Consider the following 17,556-nt stretch of genomic DNA (forward strand, 5'->3'; position numbering starts at 1 on the left):
AAAAATCGCACAGTGTAAGCCCAGCATTAGCTAGCAAAGCGGCTGATGTGGAGTGAAGCCACGTTAATGACAACGTGTACAACCACTGGAGATGTGAGCAGGACAGACGGAACAATTGACGGAAAAGGTGTGGACTTTATACCAGTTTTTAAATTGTGTTGATAGGCCACGTAAAACCAGAGTTTTGATAAAAATATGTGCAATGTAACGTTCTGCATTACTTTTAAGAAAAGTGCTCAGTGTAATAACTTTTTTACTTTACTTTTTTGAGTAATGACCCCAACACTGATCACAACAAAGAGAGAAAATACCTTTGACCACACTGCATGTAATTAATTTGCATGAATGTAATGTCTTTGATATAGTGCTTAAAGATGGTGGTGACTCTCAAAGTGGAGCCAATGAGAATTGATAAGGAAATCGATAATCCACACTACCATGGCAGTTTGTATCACCCCACAGTGCTATATTTCTGATTTTTATTTGTATTTCTTCTAAGCGTAAATTTTAATTTACGCTTAGAAGAAGTTTTATCATTTTATATTTTAAGTCAAAGCTTGTTATCCCACACAACCAGAAAGTCATTACTTCTACTCCTCTTTTATTCCACAAACACAAATATTATCCTCTGATGTCAAGTTCTATGCAGATGATATACTTTTATATCTGAGACCAAAAGCTAACAAACCATTTGCTCGTGTTCAGGAGTGAGAGTAACATCAACAATAATCCCAGTCTGAAAGTTTCCCTACAGAACATTAAACAACATCGATTAATTTTACTCATTTGCCTATTACCCATTAGCAGCTCAGTAGCATCTACTAGCATTTATGCATTCTGTTGACAAAACAGACTTTTCTGATATGTTTTGATGTTCTGTGGTTTCTGTACCTTCTCCTGCACCAGCGATATGTAGGGCAAGATGAACAGACAGTCCTTCCTCCTGCACAGCAGTTCTCGGAGGATAAGGATCTCTGCCACTAGAGTTTTCCCACCACTGGTGGGAAGGGAGTAGATCAGATTCTTCCTCTGCTGAACACAGTCCAAGTTCAGACACGTCTGCTGCCAGTCTGAAGAAACCCAAAAAAACAAAACCGGTTGTAAATGTCTTCACTTGACTTATTCTGTGCAGAAACTACAATATTTCAATTTTATTGTGATATACAAAAATCTCACCATACAAACTCTGGATTCCTCTCAGTTTAAACATCAGCTCCTTCACTTTGCTTGGAAGCCCAAAGAATGGCCCAAGGTCAGGCATGTCAGCAGAGACAGTCTCCATGGCCTGCATGGCGACGTTTATCTCCTCAGAAACCACCGCCTCCTTCAGCATCGCTGTCCGTGAAACGGCAGAAGGAGCCGCTGCGTTGCCAAGCATCGTCCTCTTCAGCTGGTCGGCAACGCTCCTCCTCGCTCCGGCTGGTCTCCTGGGTGGACCCTCTCCGTTTGCTAGTCCTCTGAAAGGCGTTGAGGTTTTGTCTCTGTCCTGGAGTCGGCTTCTCTTCGCCTTCTCCTGAACTTCCTCCTGAAACTGCAGCTGGCTGGCCGGTAGGTCCTCGAAGGGTTCATCTCCAAGGCCGTCCAGAATGGAGTCTGAGAGGACATCCTCGTCTCCTGGTTGTTGCTCCACCCCTCGAAGCCTTTCATTTTGCTCGGCATCATCCAGTTTTGCCAGGACAGACGAATCCCCTAAGATGCTGTCATAGTCGCCGAATAAATCCTCGCTGTCGCTGCAGTACTGCCAAGAAAAAAAGAATACCACCAGCGTGGACTTCAAACTGGTTATTAATCGATCAGGGCATCATTTTTCTTTCTGATTTCTGATTACTCTATGACCAACTGAGTCATTAAACACATCGGGGAGGTGTTCACTGAGCTCAGAGATTAGGTGAGAAGGAGGCTCATTTTCTCAGACTTCAATGCACTCAGACTTGAGGAGAGTCGAACCCTGCTCGTCAATATGCAAGATATACCTCCACAGCTCTGCTTTCAGCCATGATGCTGCTGATCCTCCTGTTGGAGTTGCATAGCGGGGAACAGACAGCCCCTCCCCTCTTCCTGGCAGGTGTCAGGTAAGCTTTCAGGTGGTCTCTCGCCCTCTTCCTCTGACAGACTCGTTTTATTTTGACTTCCAGCCTTCCGTAGTTCATCCCTGTGAGCGCAGACCCCTGCGGCTACATGTGAAACACAATAAACATTTTATAGTTCTCGCATACTTCACTAACCTGCTGCTGCAGCCATTTAAACGCCACCTTAAACAAGTTGACGTTAAATGATGAGACCTAAAAACACCAAAGAGCCCACACAGGCTCAGTGAGCAGCTAGCTAGCAAGCGCCGGCATTCAGTTACAAAAACTACAAATTAATCACAAACAAGCTCAAATAAATAATAGTGTGTCCATGGAATAACTTTTAACACCACCAGTAATAATAACGTTCACTAAACGCGCATCTACAGCAGCTCAGCGAATCCTTCATTAAAAATAACTATCATTAATCCTGGAGTGAGAGAGAAATGCCACCATCACTTCCGCTTTCGGTTTACTGAGGCGCTAACTCTGAGTTACAGTCGTTCAAAAAGTGTCAAAACGTGCAATTAAACATCTCGATTAGCTTTTAAATGCTAAAAAATTAAGTCTTATCAAACCTTAATAATTAGACGCCTTGGATGAAAAATTGAGTTTCGACTGAAAACGGGTTAAGTCTGTTTTGAAACGGTAATTAGATGTGATGTTTGCCGCTAGGATAGTTTAGGAGTTTTAGGACAGCTGTACGTGGTTTCAGTCACGTTTCAATGACAAACTGCAACACCGCTTTAACATACATTAATAGCAAGCTGACAAGTGGCACAAACTAAAGCTAATCTGAGGCTTAGGGCTGCTTTTCCTAAGACTTTATGTGTTCCGGGTGATTTCTATCTTGATTTGGTTTATCTTTGGAATGAGTAACGATTAAACCTTTCCGTAAAAAACTCAAAGCGAAGCGTTATATCTCATTAATATTAAACATTTAGATTGTGTAAATCCGTGAAATATTAAAAACAGACAGAATACTTCTTTTAGGTTTATATTTTAAATTTAGTGACATCGTCCAGTCACAGTATATATCCAAGTCACAAGCAGCCTTTGCGGAAGTGGTTGGAAGTATTTCTCAGTTGCAGCGGAAGCGGTTCCTGTCCCGTGTTAGGTCAACATGTTGTGTCTGAGGGAGTTGCAGAGGTGGAAACCTGTCTTATGTCGTTATGGAAACACAGGTGAGTCGTGCGTAACACGTTAATTACAAAAATAAAAGTTTAACTCCAATCCTTCTGGTGCAAATGCTAACTCTAGCCGTGCTGCTTCCGTGCAGGTGTGCGGAGCTTCGCGGTCGCAGCAGATGAAGCCGGACGGACGGAGGGCGGGGTGGGTGCTGAGTGCAGGCTGATGGATGCTCGCCGTTGATTTCAGTTTGGTTATGAAGATTTGTTTGTGTTTTTCAGCTGGTGAACATGGAGAACCCGTACAGAGAGCCCCAGAAGGGCTGCGTCCTCTGTGACGTCACGGTGGACTTTAAAAACATCCAGGTGAGTCAAACGGGAAGAAACAGCTCTTCACCACAGATTAAATAATGAGAAACACGCTGAGTGAGATTATTGTCAGAATATCTGTGACCGGGAAGATTATAATCAGTTTATCAGAAATCAGGCCTTCACCTCTGACCTTTGCGCTTGGGTGCACACCTGAAGCAGCAGCTCTGCTCCTCCAGGTGTGTGACAGGATCTCCTGATCCCAAGTCAGACTGAGTCTCAGTTCAGTCGTGGATTAATCTGAGTTTGTCGCCCTGCAGCTGCTCTCTCAGTTTATCTCGCCGCACACGGGCAGGATCTATGGCCGCCACATCACACGTGAGTCTTTGCCCGAAACAGGTCATCTGGATTAAATCATCATCATCATCAGGTTGGGTCACACCACCTTCTGTTTTTTCAGGTTTATGCGGAAGGAAACAGAAAGAAGTGTCGAAGGCGATAAAGAAGGCTCAGTCCATGGGTACGTTCACAGCATCTTAACTTTCAATTCTTCTGTTTCGTCATTTGATTTGTTTGCTGTCATAATCTCAACTTTAATCCCAATTTTTGTCTGATTTTTTTTTTTTTAGACTAAATTATTTAATTTTTTCAATTTTAGTAAATTAATATTTGATGACCCAATTAATGAAAAGCTTTTTTTGCATTTTTCCTCTTTTTCATATTTTTGCCTTTTAACAAATATAATCCAAACATTCCCATTTTCGCCACATTTCTAACATAATTATATAAGAAGCGTTTCCCTCTGAGCTGAGCTACAGCTGTTAATATAAACTTTTGTTTGCAGGTTTCATGTCAGTGACGCACAAACATCCACAGTTCATGAAGGACCCTAACATCTGTGGAATCAAACATCTGGATTAGTGTGAAACATCTGTGTGTCTGTGTAAATAAAGTTTCTCTGCTGTCAGTTTGCTGTCGGTGAATTTCTTGGGCCAAAGCGTCAAACGTGAAGCGTGTCCTCATCAGAGTAAACACCTCTGCACGGTTTCTTAATGTGAAGGAGTTTAAACACTTTAAAAACACTTGCTAGTTTTTTGTTTTTTTTTAATTTGGACCTTCTGAAAACAGAAAGGTTGTGACGTCATCTGAAGACCTTCAAACATCACACTAAACAGAGAATCTATAAAATATTCTATCTATAAAATAATGACTGAAATATTGTTTTCCTGGATTCTCTTTCAAAGTTTGTGTCACTGGAGTTTAAAACAAAGAAAATGCGTGAACTAACGTAACCCGGGATCTCTGAAGTCCCGTCGCCTCGTACAGAGCCGGTAAAACCCAGAAGGTTCGTGTTTATGGAGAAAAATCAGTTGGCCTCATTGAGCCGGTGAGACCGGCTGTGGGAGAAAACTCTTCTTGCATTTCATCAGTTTTTAGAGTTCTCACCACCACCTGGACTAGACCGGACTCTATCGTGGGCTGATTCTGGTCCCCAAGCCACATGTTTGACTCCTCTGATTTATATGAAACAGAAAATAAAAACAGGCAGGTTTGTGTAATTCAGAGCTTTATGATTTCTGCTGCAGTCTGAAGATAAACTCGAATGACCGCACACGGTCAGACCTTTAATGGAACGCACGCTTCATCCTTTACAGTGAAAAATAAAACGCAGTGTGAAACAGTTTCTTTGTGAGCGCGAGATCAACTGAAGGTCAGGCAAAAACTTTGAAACCAAAGAAAAGGTAAAAACCCGATGACTCTAAAACCGAACATCTGGAACAAACACCAAAGTGTCACAGCTGGAAGTCTAAATCAAACCAGTCCTCCATCTGAGCGTGAAGAGTCTGAACTTTACACCTGCTCAGGTAAAAAGAACCTCTGCTGTCCTTTTTTGAAACAAACTTTATCAATAACAGTTCTTTTAAACAGACCGGTTCCAAAAACATCCGACAGAACTTGGATACGTCCTGGACTCAGCTCTTGCTCCTCCTGCGTTTCCTCTCCTTCTCTGGCAGCATTTCCCTCAACCTTTTACGGCAGTTTGTTGCGCTCGGCGGCGGCGCCTCCCTTGCTGTCGTGGAAATGTCATCTGTGTGGTCAGGAACAGGAAGTCCCTGCAGCGTGAGCGTCTGAGTGTGGAAGAGCGGCGAGGAGGCGAGCAGCGCCCTGACGGCCTCCTGAAGCAGCCGGTTTTTCCTTGGCTCGCCGGGGTCGGCGGCGCTTTCTGTTCATGGAGAAAGTGCAAAAGTTCAGAAACATTTTTACTGCAGGTCATCAGCCAACCGTGATTTTAAATAAAGACATTAAACTGGCACTTCCTTTTTCCTCTCCTGTCAGGGTTTTCACCTTCACCTACCACTTTAATTATCACTGCGAACCAAATATTCATCATTATTATTATTTTAATTTCTAACTGGTCGAATTTTTAAAATATGAAAAAATCGAAAAATTCTCTCCATGAAAATGCAAAGAGCGACTTCACAGTCTGTGGAGAGCACGCCAAAGCAACACGCAGTGATATAGACCTAACCACGACAAAATACTGGCCAATCAAAAGCCCACAAATCACACAACACCTTTGACATTATGAGACTAACTCTCAGTTTTCCTTGTCCACATGTTAGCACGGAAAGAGTTTCTGCGTTGTGTTTTTAAAATGCTGGGCTGATCCTGAGACGTGTCTCTGGTGTCGGGAAGAGGCAGATACCGGAAATTCATCTAATCCCGCTGCTGTGTGAGATTAGATAAAATAATCTGAAACCTTTTCCTGATTCGCTCTGCTGCCTCTCTCTGAGCTTCGTCCTCAGGGCTGACACCTCCGTCTGCAGCATTTCGACCAGGCGTTCGCTCTCCTCCACGTCTCTGCACGTTTTCTGTTCACAAACAGAAGGATGCAGAGTGAATCAAACAGGAAGTGAGGTGGCAGGAAGTTCAGGTGCTCTGACAATTTTGCTCACCTGCAGCTCCACCTGCAGCGAGTCGTTCATCTTATTCACTTCGTTCACCTCCTTCAGCAGCCCGCTGGAGCAGAAGAACTTTGACCTGAAACAAAGAGATCTCAGTTATGCCAGCAGAAACACAGACACGGTGTAAACGTGCCAGCGTGGGCGGGGCATACCCGTGTTTCTTCATTGTGAGGCTGTAACCGGCTGCAGAGCACGGCGCCGACACCTTCCAGTAAGAAAGCTGCTCGAGGAGGCCGAGGTTGGTGATGAGCACGGGGACGTTCATGAAGTGCCTCCACAGGAGAAGAAGAAACACAAACCATAAGGAAAAGACACGAGTCAGTTAAACGTGGAAACACCAAGCTGTCCACCCGCCCCCACCTACCTGTTTTCATTCAACGTTCCTCTAACTGACCTGATTGCTTCACCCAAAGCTGAGATGTTTTAGACCTCTGTGACTGACCTTAAAGCCTCACCAGTGTCCCTGAATGCCTCCCAGTTGTTTTTATTCACTTTAAAAGCCAACTGGAGCATTTTAATAATTATACAACATTTCACTTCATTCACACTCAGTTTCTTCTGATATTTAAGTTGCCAGCACCTGCTGAGTAAATTGAGGTTTTTTCTTTTCTTTTTATATAAAACTAAGAAACATTCATCCAACACAAACAGGTGGCAGTGACCTGGTTGATCAGCTTTAACAGTAAAAATTATCTTTAAGAGGTTTCATACGGGAACTTCAGGCAGACAGAGGTTTGGCAGTCTCAGATTCTGATGGTGTTCCTCAGGGCATCGTTCTGGAGCCCCGGGGTAGATTATTTTAATCTAATAACTTTAAAAAAAAAAAAAGCCCACCTTTGCTAACTCTGTGGACTGATTTCAAATGTCACCAAAGGAGCAACCTCCCACAACACAAACTCCACATTTGGGTAAAATCTATGAGATGATGTGTCTTTGTAGAGGATTAAGAGACAACGCTAGAGAGCAAGCTGATATAAAGATATTCAGGTATACTCAGAGCGCCACCTGCTGCGGGAGATGAAGGCCGAGTACTCCATCCTGTGCGTGGAGCCTGGAGGTGTCGTCTTGGTGGGAGTCAGCAGCACAAAGATCATGTGAGGGTTGGAGAGAGCGCTCTTCAGGTTCTCGTGCACCAGCTTCTCTCTAAAGGTCATCTGCTGCTCCGAGTTCCTGCGCTGCCGGTACCAGCCGATCACGCTCTCCTTCACAAGCCGAACACGTCAATCACATGATCGCATCATGCCGAAACCTTCTCCCCACCCCACTCACCTGCTTGTTCTCTGCCAGCAGCTTGTGTAGCTCCTCCGCGTTCACCTGTCCATCCCTGCTGTACAGACTGACACGCAGACACACCTTTACATAAGAACACAGCACACACACGATGGCATGATTACGTCACGATGCATCACTCACGTGTTCAGTCTGTGGCAGGCGATGTGCTTCTGGACGTCTGTCAGAGAAAACAGACATTCCTAAAAGTGTACCAGTAACTGTAGTACTCGTGTAACCGTACAGTTCATTGAGATGCACTTACTGTATGTTTCCTCGATGTGGATGTGATCGGCCTGAGAGTCGCTGATGGTGACCTGCTCGTCAAACCTGCTCTCTCCGAGGATCAACCCCTCCTGATGGATGAATAAAACCAGATATAAAAACCCTACATCTATAAGCATTTGTTTACTGAATATAATCATTTCGGCTACAGCATTTTTACATAAATATTAAAATATATGCCAAATTTACCAACAGACCTACCTGAATACTTGAATGTATTTGATTATGTTTCACGCTAACGTTTTCTTGTCAGGAGCCATTTTCATTAAACTTTACATTTTTTTAATGTAGTCTGGTGTATTCTGAAACACGGTGGTGGACGAGAACTGAGCAACAATTTTTCAATTAAATTATGTCTTCAGTAAGATTCAGTAGTTGGATTAACCATATGCCGAATTTACCAACAAATCATCGTTAATTTGGGGATCTGTTTAAAAGTGCACGAATACACGAGAATAATCGGTGTTACATTAAAACCTAAAATCTGTGAATGGAGTGTGGTTTGCACCGACGGGAATGGTTGAAAAGGAGCAGTAACATCTCGGGTTTCATGCAAAACTCGACTCGCGTAATCGTTCCGTGTTGGATCATGGATGTACCGAATTTTCCTACACACCTGTCTGAATATTAAAATGTTTTTTAATATGTTTTACACTGTTTGACTTCTTATCGGGACCTGGTTAAATTAGTAGATTTTTGAATGGAGTCTGGTTTGTTTGGAACCTGAGAGCGGTTAGCTAGTTTAAAAGTTGAAGAAACACCACAGGGGGAGTTTTGACTTCACTTAGACGACAAACTGTTCTTCGCTGCATCAAACGACACGCTGAAATCCGAATAATTAAACTAATAAATACGAATTTATGAACTTTAAAGCCTGATACTAACACCTGGCGCGTCTGTTCTATTTGCTAGCTTTCCCAATAATACTACATAATCACCCACAAAGGCTCAATAAGAATTCATCAGTTTTAATGACGAGTAAAAGAGCTCCTTACCACATCGGAGTCACTGTTAACGTGCTGAAACATGAGGGAAGCTAAAACGATCCCGGGCAAGCGGACAGTGGGCTCCGCCATGATGCCGTTTCATCACAAACACAGACGCGTCACATACGCGCAGTCATACGCTGCGAATTGTTTTTCGTGCGCAGCAGGCTCCGCTGCAGGAGGAGCGGGCTGGTTAGCGAGCTAACCATAAAACCAGCGGGCTGAAGGTTCAGTTTCTCCGGACAGCAGCATCCGCTCGCCTCTCCTCGCTCCTAGGCACACTTCCACTGAAACAGGGCCTTCTGTGGGGGTCCTGTCCCGGTAACCCGGGTTAGTTCAGTTTAGATAGTCGGACTACCGGGTCTAACTTCCTTTATCCGAACAATAGCTCTAGTAATTCACTCCTGTAACGGTACTTTGGATTTGAAACGTACAAATACTCGATTACAGGTAAGAGTTAAACTTCCAGAGTCACCGCAGGCTGTTTAATAATCATAGTTTTGAATGTTTGTTGTTGTTGTTGTTGTTGTTGTTTTAACAGCTAAACTGATTGTCTGCTAAAGTTTTAAAACTACTTCATTTACTGCTGTGAGTGACTGTTTTATAGTCAGTATATGAACCTGTAGTTAACAACTGATTTCATTCTGAGTTCAAAATGGTCATTTTCTCATTATAAATTTTTATGTCAATTAAAATTTGTTGTTTTTATATTACATTAAATTACAAGTTTTAAAGGGTTATATGTGTTTTAAAAAGGCTGTAAACATATATGTATTAATTATGCATTAGTTAAATATGTGCACTTGGTTTTTAAACAGCCTGTGATATAATGAAATGCCTTATTTGTCTTTCTCACGCAATAGTCAAAACTCTTCACCTTCCTCTCATTTAAAAGCAGACAAATATGAAATTCACATTTTTAACCTATATTCAATCAAATATTTGATGTTTTGTTGATAAAAAACAAACAAACAGAAACCTAAAATATTTCTACTATTATAACTTCAATTCAGCAACAGCTGTAATATGAATTAAAATGTTCTTTCATTTGTATAAGACTTTGTTTTATACATATACACAATACATGAGCACATTTAGCACATTTAGTTAAAAGCAGGTCAGAAAGAAAGATGATAATCATAAAAACTCCCAAAATAAATCTACAGTCATAACTGAAAAGGTTTGGAGTATTATAGAATAATAAAAAAGCAGAAATACTTGAGCATAAGTACCTTAAAGTTGTTATGTATTATATGTTATGTTATTTTTCTTTGACGTTTTTGCTTGAAATAATAGTTTTAAAAACTTTTTAGAATCTGGAGCTTAAAATGTTTAGAAGAAGATCCTGTAAGTAGATTAGACAGAATTTTGTTGGCAGAAGGAGCTGATTAGTAAACAACTGTCATCAGCATAGAAATGAATAAAGCTGTTCCTATTCAATGATCATTTACTTCTGTTCTGGAAAGTCAAAGAATGAAAGTATATTGGGGAGAAGGATGGCATGCTGACTGTGGTGGAGGTGATGGGGAGCAGGTCAGAGCGTTTTTGGTTCGTCCTCAGGGGAACATGATGGGAACGCCTCCTTTAACCTCCTGTTTGCAGATGATGAGGTGACCTCCAAGCTGTCAGCAATGGAGGACCTGTGGACCGTGGCCGTGGCTGTTTTCCAGCTGTGGATATTCGTAGTCGTGTTCTTCATCACGCTGCCCGCCATGTTCGGCCTCTCTCTGGGTGTCACCAGCGTCTACATCCAGATCCTGGTTAAACTCCTTGAGGTAAGCTGTCCTCAGAGGAATTCATGTCTATGGTCAACATGTGTGTAAAGTTGTGCAATGAGCAGCAGCAGCAGAGTGGGGTCAGAGGTCATCTGTCCTAATAACATTGCAGTGGGCCACGATACGAATCCAGAGAGGACGCGAGGAGCAGCCCAGCGTACCCGCACCGCTGCCCAATGGTGAGTCTGCTCGCATCACAGCAGAAAACATTCAGTCTGTCAGTTAATCAATAAATAATGACTAATGATCAGACGTAGAAATACATCATCAGAGAAGTTTGATTATTCACATTTATGTAAAAACTACCGGACAGCAAAAGCTGTCAGATAAAAACTCATCGTCCTCAATAACAAATATAATAAAAACAGGAAAAATATTTTAAACAGGGAATGAAAAACATCAAAATAAAATTATGTATATGTCATGTATATATGTTTTATAATAACATTTTTATATAATTATATAAATCTAATTTTAAAAAGACACTTTAAATAAAGAAACTATAATATATATGTATATATGCATAATATATATACATATATTTATAATAAATGAGGTACAAAGCCGTTGGATATTGTCATAATCCGTGTCATAATAAAAATCAGAAATAATAATGTTTTTACAATAAATAATTTCTAATAACATTAGAATAATATTTGAAAAAACTAAAATTAGATTTTTAAGGCTTTAAACAGTGAATCGCTATGTTAAATGATCACATTTGGTCAAATTGAAACTGTATTTATTAAATAAACCAATAATCCCGTTGATCTCATGACTGATCAAACTTTTGTTCCGTTCTGATGTGGCGCACAAGACTTTAAAAGCAGAAAGCGATTCCTCTGTGCTGCTGCTTGGAGTTTCAGCTCCTGTTCCTGTTTGGATGTTTGGGCTGCGAGCACAGATCATGTGACACTGTGCCCCGAGGGTGGGGGCTTCCTATTGGTCAGCTGCAGCATCTGATGTTGGGCTGTAGGTCAGGGAGAGAAGCACATGGCTCGTCTCAGGATGATGATGCAACAGCTGCTTACATAACGCTGGTCAAACAGAAGCCTGAGAAACTCAGACACACACACTAACACACACGTTAATAACAAACACAGGTACTGCTGCTTTGCTGCTGTGTCAGAGGTTTAACCCTTAACAGCCTGTAGGCCTCACAGATTTACTGCAAACTTTTTCTGAGGCACAAGATCAGAAAAAAAATAGAAATAAATACAAGAACCTTTCACACAGAGTCAAACGTCCTTAAGGACAGGAAAGTGACCAACGTTTAAAAAAAAGGTCATTCAGGTCCCTCTGGGTTAATTCAGGGACAAAGACATGGAAACAGGAAGACACACAAACATGACAACAACAAAAAATATGAGACTCTAAACAACAACAGAGAGACACAAAACCACCACACAGAGAACAAAATGACCCCCAAAACAGGTGAAAACACATAGCGACATAGAAACAATCACACTGGTTCTCAAAGAGTTGATGTTTTCAGTAGGAGAAACGTTTCATCATCATCCAAGTGGCTTCTTCAGTCTCAGCTGACTGCAGGTTTCCAACCTTTGAACAGAACCTGACTGCAGGTTTCCCCAATCTTATAAACAGTAAATTTGCCTGAAACCAGCCCACTGACGAACAATGTGAGGTCAGTTTCATGATCATTGTTATGACCATGAGTAGCATTTACAGAGAGTTGGGGAATGGCTGCAATGGTTAAGATTAAGGAACTGACCTCACAGCCCATTTTTCACCAGTGGTGCTAGTTTCAGTTAGTATGCACATGTACTGTTTATAAGATTGGGGAAACCTGCAGTCAGGTTCTGTTCAAAGGTTGGAAACCTGGAGTCAGCTGAGACTGAAGAAATCACTTGGATGATGATGAAATGTTTCTCCCACTGAAGAATCCAGATGAACGGAATCAACGATTGAGATTTGCTTACCTGGATGATTGATCATGCATCAAGACAGTCACACAGGCTTTTAAAAGAAAATCACAGAGACAGGAGTTTGATAAAACATATGAAAATACATGATATATGCTCAAATAAAGACAGTGAGACTAAACGCGGTGCTGTTCTTTGTTCCTTCCTCTCTCGTCTCCACTGTGTCTTTGTTAAACTCTGGTCCTGCTGAACTCTTTCTGAAACTCTCTGATGACTCAGGGATCATCGAGCGAGCGGAGGGCTCGATGGAGGAGGAGATGGAGCAGTTGCGGCGTTCTCGGTCTCTGGAAGGCGGTGAGTTTGCTCTGAGTGACGCCTTGTATTTCTGCAAGAAGGGCCTGGAGAGCATCGTGGACGACCAGGTGACCCAGCGCTTCTCCTCTGAGGAGCTGGCCTCCTGGAACCTCCTGACCCGCACCAACCAGAACTTCCGCTACATCAGCCTCCGCCTCACCATCTTCTGGGGCATCGGCGTGTTCGTGCGCTATTGTGTCCTCTTCCCTCTCAGGTCAGTGTGTCACAGCTCGACCTCTCACCTACCCGGGGAGGCACTGATTTCAGCATCATTGGCCTTTGCAACAGGAACAGCAGCTCTCACAGCGGTGAAGCAATTCAGCCAGAGGCACGTTTCAGTGCTCTCAGGTCACTCCAGTGCTTACATCTTCTGCTTTTAACTAATAAACAGGAAGTGCTGCTCACTGTAACACATCACTGGTGAGAAAACAGATAATAGATGAGCAGTTAGCTGTAATTATCTCCAAACCATCATCACCGCAGTGCAGTCTGTACATGTGCAGTCTGTATGGTTACACCCATCATTCAGAAACCAAGTGACAGAGCTACTATCTCTCTGAGGCCTTCTCAGTGAATAAAAGTGAGACAGTTCTGATCAGGGGGATTTTCACCTTCTCCTCCTCATGTCTCTGCAGGATTACTCTGGCCATCATCGGCCTCTCGTGGCTTGTGATTGGAACGACTCTAGTTGGATTTCTGCCTGAGAACAGGTATGGCGCTTCCACGGTTCACAGCTTTGGTGACTGCCTCGGCGAGGCACAAACTGAGCATGTGCATCTGTTTCAGTGTGAAGTACTGGCTGAGCGAAGTTGTCCACCTGACCTGCTACAGGATCTGTGCCCGGGCGCTGTCGGCCACCATCCGCTACCACAACAAGTCAGTCCACTTCATCGCTTCCTGTCAAGTGCTTCCTGTCGAGCACTTCCTGTCAATCTGAACACGTGTTTCTTTCTGCAGAGAGAACCGACCTCAGAAAGGAGGGATCTGCGTGGCTAATCACACCACGCCCATCGATGTGGTGATCCTGGCCAATGACGGCTGCTATGCCATGGTAAGTGTCATGCGTGCGTGGGTGTGTGTTTATGTGTGTGTGTCGGCGTGCCTTTGTGTGTTTGTACATGTGTGTGTGTTCTGTTGTCTTGATGCTATGTTGTCCTCAGGTGGGGCAGATTCATGGAGGTCTGATGGGGGTCATCCAGAGGTCGATGGTGAGGTCGTGCCCTCATGTTTGGTTTGAGAGGTCGGAGATGAAAGACCGCCACGCGGTGACCAGCAGGTGAGGCTGACTGTAAACGATTTCACCTGCCAGACAGAGTCAGACGTTTTTATTTCTGCTCCAAACCGTGATGGTGGAGATGCTCTGACATCAGTGACAGCTGGGTGCGGCCCATATGATCACACATTTTTAGCACCGTGACCTTTAATTTGTTCCGTTGGCTCAGGAGGTAGTTCAGCGTGGCTCTGCCTGTCAGAGCCGGTGGATCAGGAGCCTGTGTGTATGTTTGTGCGTGTGTTTCATCCTCTGCCGAGCTGCTGATGATCAACTGTTGATGTTTACCTTGCTGTCTCCTCGGCGAGCTGCGGCCGTGTGGCGTAACGCTTTGATGAGTCAGCTGAATTGGTCCAGGGTCACTTCCTGTGAACTAAACGCTCACCACAGCCTCGAGCTCGAGGGTCACACTCAGGGTTTGTGACCACATTACAGTCAAACAGCGAGAGAATGGGAACATCTGTAATTACAGCTGTTTTGTGAAAGTGTTGATGCAGATGTGTTTGATGACTCACTGACGTGTGCTTCCTCTCTGCAGGCTCAGAGCTCACGTAGCAGCAAAGACCAAACTTCCCATCCTTATATTTCCTGAAGGTCAGCGTCACATGATGGTGGTGGTGATGATGATGATGATGGTGGTGGTAATGATAATCATGATTTGATGGCGGGATAATGTCTGTCTTTGTCTCTGTAACAGGAACTTGTATCAACAACACGTCGGTCATGATGTTTAAGAAGGGCAGCTTTGAGATCGGAGGAACGATCCATCCCGTCGCCATCAAGGTAGCAAAGCTGCACGATGATCGGTTAGTCCAGAAAATGTTTTACCTGAGCCAATCAGCTTTGAGAACCTGACTCATCTTCCCTCCTTTTGTGTCTCAGTACGACCCTCGCTTGGGTGATGCTTTCTGGAACAGCAGCAAGTACAACATGGTCAGCTATCTGCTGCGCACCATGACCAGTTGGGCCATCGTCGTCAATGTGTGGTACCTCCCACCCATGACCATACAGGTACGCCTCGGAGGTCAACGTCTCTAGAAACACCCCAGTGAGGGATCTGAAGTACGAGCGGGGAAATTAAACTATATTTTTGGCCTTTAACCTTTCACACACATACTGATTAATCCATCAGGGGTCACCCGTCACATGACCTCACAGTAAACAACAGGTAGAAAAGATCAGCTGATCGACGTTCTGCTTGTGACCAACAAACTTCCCACCAACGTTTACATCACCAAACGTCTGAGCATAAATCATTTGACACTAATATAGCAAACATTAACTGTTAACTGATGAGAAACGCACACACACACAATAATACTGAAAGGCCTCAAATAGAAACACAATAAAGACACAAAGTGCAAAGCGCATAGAAATTGTACTGTTTAGAAACCTATGCACAAGAGTTGCAAACAACAAAGTTATATACAACCATTCACCTAAAAATGCAGCCAGTGCCTCGGGCGTTTTTTCTATAACCCTCACAATAAGATGCCACACAAATGACTTGTGCCACTCCAAAAAATAGTTTCTGTCCACTATAAGACGAGGAGCACATCACATTTTTCCACCAATAGGAAAAGGTTTTTTTTCTTGTTTTGTTTGTTTTTCAGCAGCAAGTTATAACGAGCACTATCCTTAGAAAGTGTCTGTTGACCCCAGAGGGTTAACCCAATGAATTATTTTGTGTTTCATCCAGAGTTAGTCTGGACTTCCTGAAGGCCTGACGTCTGAAGGTTTGAGCGCTTTCCTTTGATTTTCAGTGATCTGCCCATGCTGTAATTCCCACTCTGACCTGATTGGGGCAGCATCTGCTTCACTGTGTCAGGAAGGTGACACTGTAACACCTGAGCATCATCATCATCGCCCTCCAGCGTCTCTTTTGATGGAGGGTGATGATGGTGATGACAGCTCTGCAGATGAAGACGAGGAGTTAAATGCTGTGCTGCTCGCCATTTGGGCTTTTAAAAGCAGTGTTACCGAAGCATAAACACACTCTCTCACACACGCGCACACACACACACACACACACACACACACACACACACACACACACACACAGATTGTGAGAGTCATGTGATCACAGCTAACATGACCGCGGGGTGTTTTCAGGATGGAGAGGATGCAGTCCAGTTTGCCAACAGAGTGAAATCTGCCGTTGCTTGTCGGGGAGGACTGCTTGACCTGGCATGGTGAGTACTCAGATTACTCAGTACAGTTAAGTACATCTCACTTGAAGTTTGTATCTATATTATAACAGTTTAAAGATAGAAAACACTTTTTTAAATGATGAAATAACAACTTTGTTCTGAATCAAACACTGAACGTTAGATTTAGTTTGTTCGTCCCGGTTTGTAGGTGTCAGTCGTGGCGACGTCTGCTTTCACATACAGCGAGCTGAAGGATTTCACCTCAGCAGCAGGGACCATTTTCTCTCAGCCGAGCGAGCTCACAGAGAAAAGGGCTCATTTAAAGTGACGTGTCAGCACGACTCAATAAAACTAACAAGCAAATGATTACGCGTTGTAAATAATAAATTAATGAGTAGTTTTTTGTGTTTGAGTCCCGAAGTTATGACTATATGATAGTTATAATCCATGACAACATCAATTCTGTGTCGAAAACCATCTTTTACTGTTTTTCAATCTATTTTGAAGAAACTGCAGGATTGAGATTCTCAGTGAAAACTTCCTTCCTGATTTTTTTTTTCTCCATTTCAGGGACGGAAGCCTAAAGCGAGGGAAGGTGAAGGACGCGTATAAGGAAGAGCAGCAGAAGATGTACAGCAGGGTCATCGTCAGGCAGAACAGCATCAGTGCCACACACACCCGCAGAGACGATCAATCATAAACAATCAGTCACAGCAAAACTCGGTCGTCTGATTTTAGACTTTACAGGACAGACCTGAATGCCACATCAGACTGTGGGTGCAGGACAGCATCTCCACCAGCAGGAGGCAGCATGACACAACACAATCACCCATCCAGCTGCTCATCTCCTCCTCTTCATCATCATCATCAGCTGCCAGGACTGAACTCTTCATCACACAGATGAGGATGATTTATCATCATCGCTGTGTCTGATTTTAACTTTTGTACAAACATCTGAACCAAACTGACACTTTTGCTCACTGTTTATTTCTCACATGGACGAAGAAACATTTCATCTGTGTGTCTACACACAACACACCATAAACCTCTCACACACACACACACACACACACACACACACACACACACACACACACACACACACACACACAC

General features: G+C 43.3%; 4 protein-coding genes across 5 annotated transcripts in view; 2 read left to right on the plus strand and 2 right to left on the minus strand.

Annotated features, from left to right (window-relative positions):
• helq (helicase, POLQ like) overlaps nt 1-3,033 on the minus strand; it is a 17,638-nt gene extending 14,605 nt beyond the window's left edge. The window contains exons 1-3 of the mRNA XM_005748398.1: nt 1,974-3,033; nt 1,177-1,738; nt 892-1,070 (exon numbers count right to left, since the gene is read on the minus strand). Of these exons, the coding sequence (XP_005748455.1) occupies nt 892-1,070; nt 1,177-1,738; nt 1,974-2,150 (918 nt within the window). The 5' untranslated portion in view covers nt 2,151-3,033. The remainder of the gene's footprint in view (nt 1-891; nt 1,071-1,176; nt 1,739-1,973) is intronic.
• A 91-nt stretch (nt 3,034-3,124) lies between these two features.
• On the plus strand, nt 3,125-4,472 carry mrps18c (mitochondrial ribosomal protein S18C). The gene is made up of 6 exons (XM_005748399.1): nt 3,125-3,253; nt 3,349-3,401; nt 3,479-3,562; nt 3,826-3,883; nt 3,966-4,025; nt 4,350-4,472. Exons 1-6 carry the CDS (start codon nt 3,193-3,195, stop codon nt 4,424-4,426), a joined length of 393 nt encoding a protein of 130 aa, XP_005748456.1. The 5' UTR covers nt 3,125-3,192; the 3' UTR covers nt 4,427-4,472.
• A 583-nt stretch (nt 4,473-5,055) lies between these two features.
• Nucleotides 5,056-9,111, minus strand: abraxas1 (abraxas 1, BRCA1 A complex subunit). The gene is made up of 9 exons (XM_005748402.2): nt 9,021-9,111; nt 8,006-8,096; nt 7,885-7,921; nt 7,741-7,807; nt 7,477-7,673; nt 6,624-6,743; nt 6,463-6,547; nt 6,267-6,378; nt 5,056-5,729 (listed from the first exon to the last, which is right to left on the minus strand). Exons 1-9 carry the CDS (start codon nt 9,099-9,101, stop codon nt 5,479-5,481), a joined length of 1,041 nt encoding a protein of 346 aa, XP_005748459.1. The 5' UTR covers nt 9,102-9,111; the 3' UTR covers nt 5,056-5,478.
• A 285-nt stretch (nt 9,112-9,396) lies between these two features.
• gpat3 (glycerol-3-phosphate acyltransferase 3) lies at nt 9,397-17,413 on the plus strand. 2 transcript variants are annotated; one of them, XM_005748400.1, is made up of 13 exons: nt 9,397-9,461; nt 10,614-10,786; nt 10,899-10,965; nt 12,949-13,237; nt 13,659-13,733; nt 13,810-13,899; nt 13,981-14,074; nt 14,184-14,299; nt 14,832-14,887; nt 14,991-15,076; nt 15,176-15,304; nt 16,406-16,485; nt 17,014-17,413. In XM_005748400.1, the coding sequence occupies exons 2-13, from the start codon at nt 10,643-10,645 to the stop codon at nt 17,141-17,143; spliced, it is 1,356 nt and encodes a 451-aa protein (XP_005748457.1). In that variant the 5' UTR covers nt 9,397-9,461; nt 10,614-10,642; the 3' UTR covers nt 17,144-17,413. The 2 variants fall into 2 exon arrangements, with proteins under 2 accessions (XP_005748457.1, XP_005748458.1); XM_005748401.1 differs by lacking the exons at nt 16,406-16,485; nt 17,014-17,413 and having other exon boundaries at nt 14,991-15,099; nt 15,176-15,299.
• The last annotated feature ends 143 nt before the right edge of the window (nt 17,414-17,556 follow it).

The sequence above is a fragment of the Pundamilia nyererei genome, unplaced genomic scaffold, assembly GCF_000239375.1.
Source record: "Pundamilia nyererei isolate P.nyererei 1_Seehausen unplaced genomic scaffold, PunNye1.0 scaffold00221, whole genome shotgun sequence".
NCBI lineage: Eukaryota > Metazoa > Chordata > Actinopteri > Cichliformes > Cichlidae > Pundamilia > Pundamilia nyererei.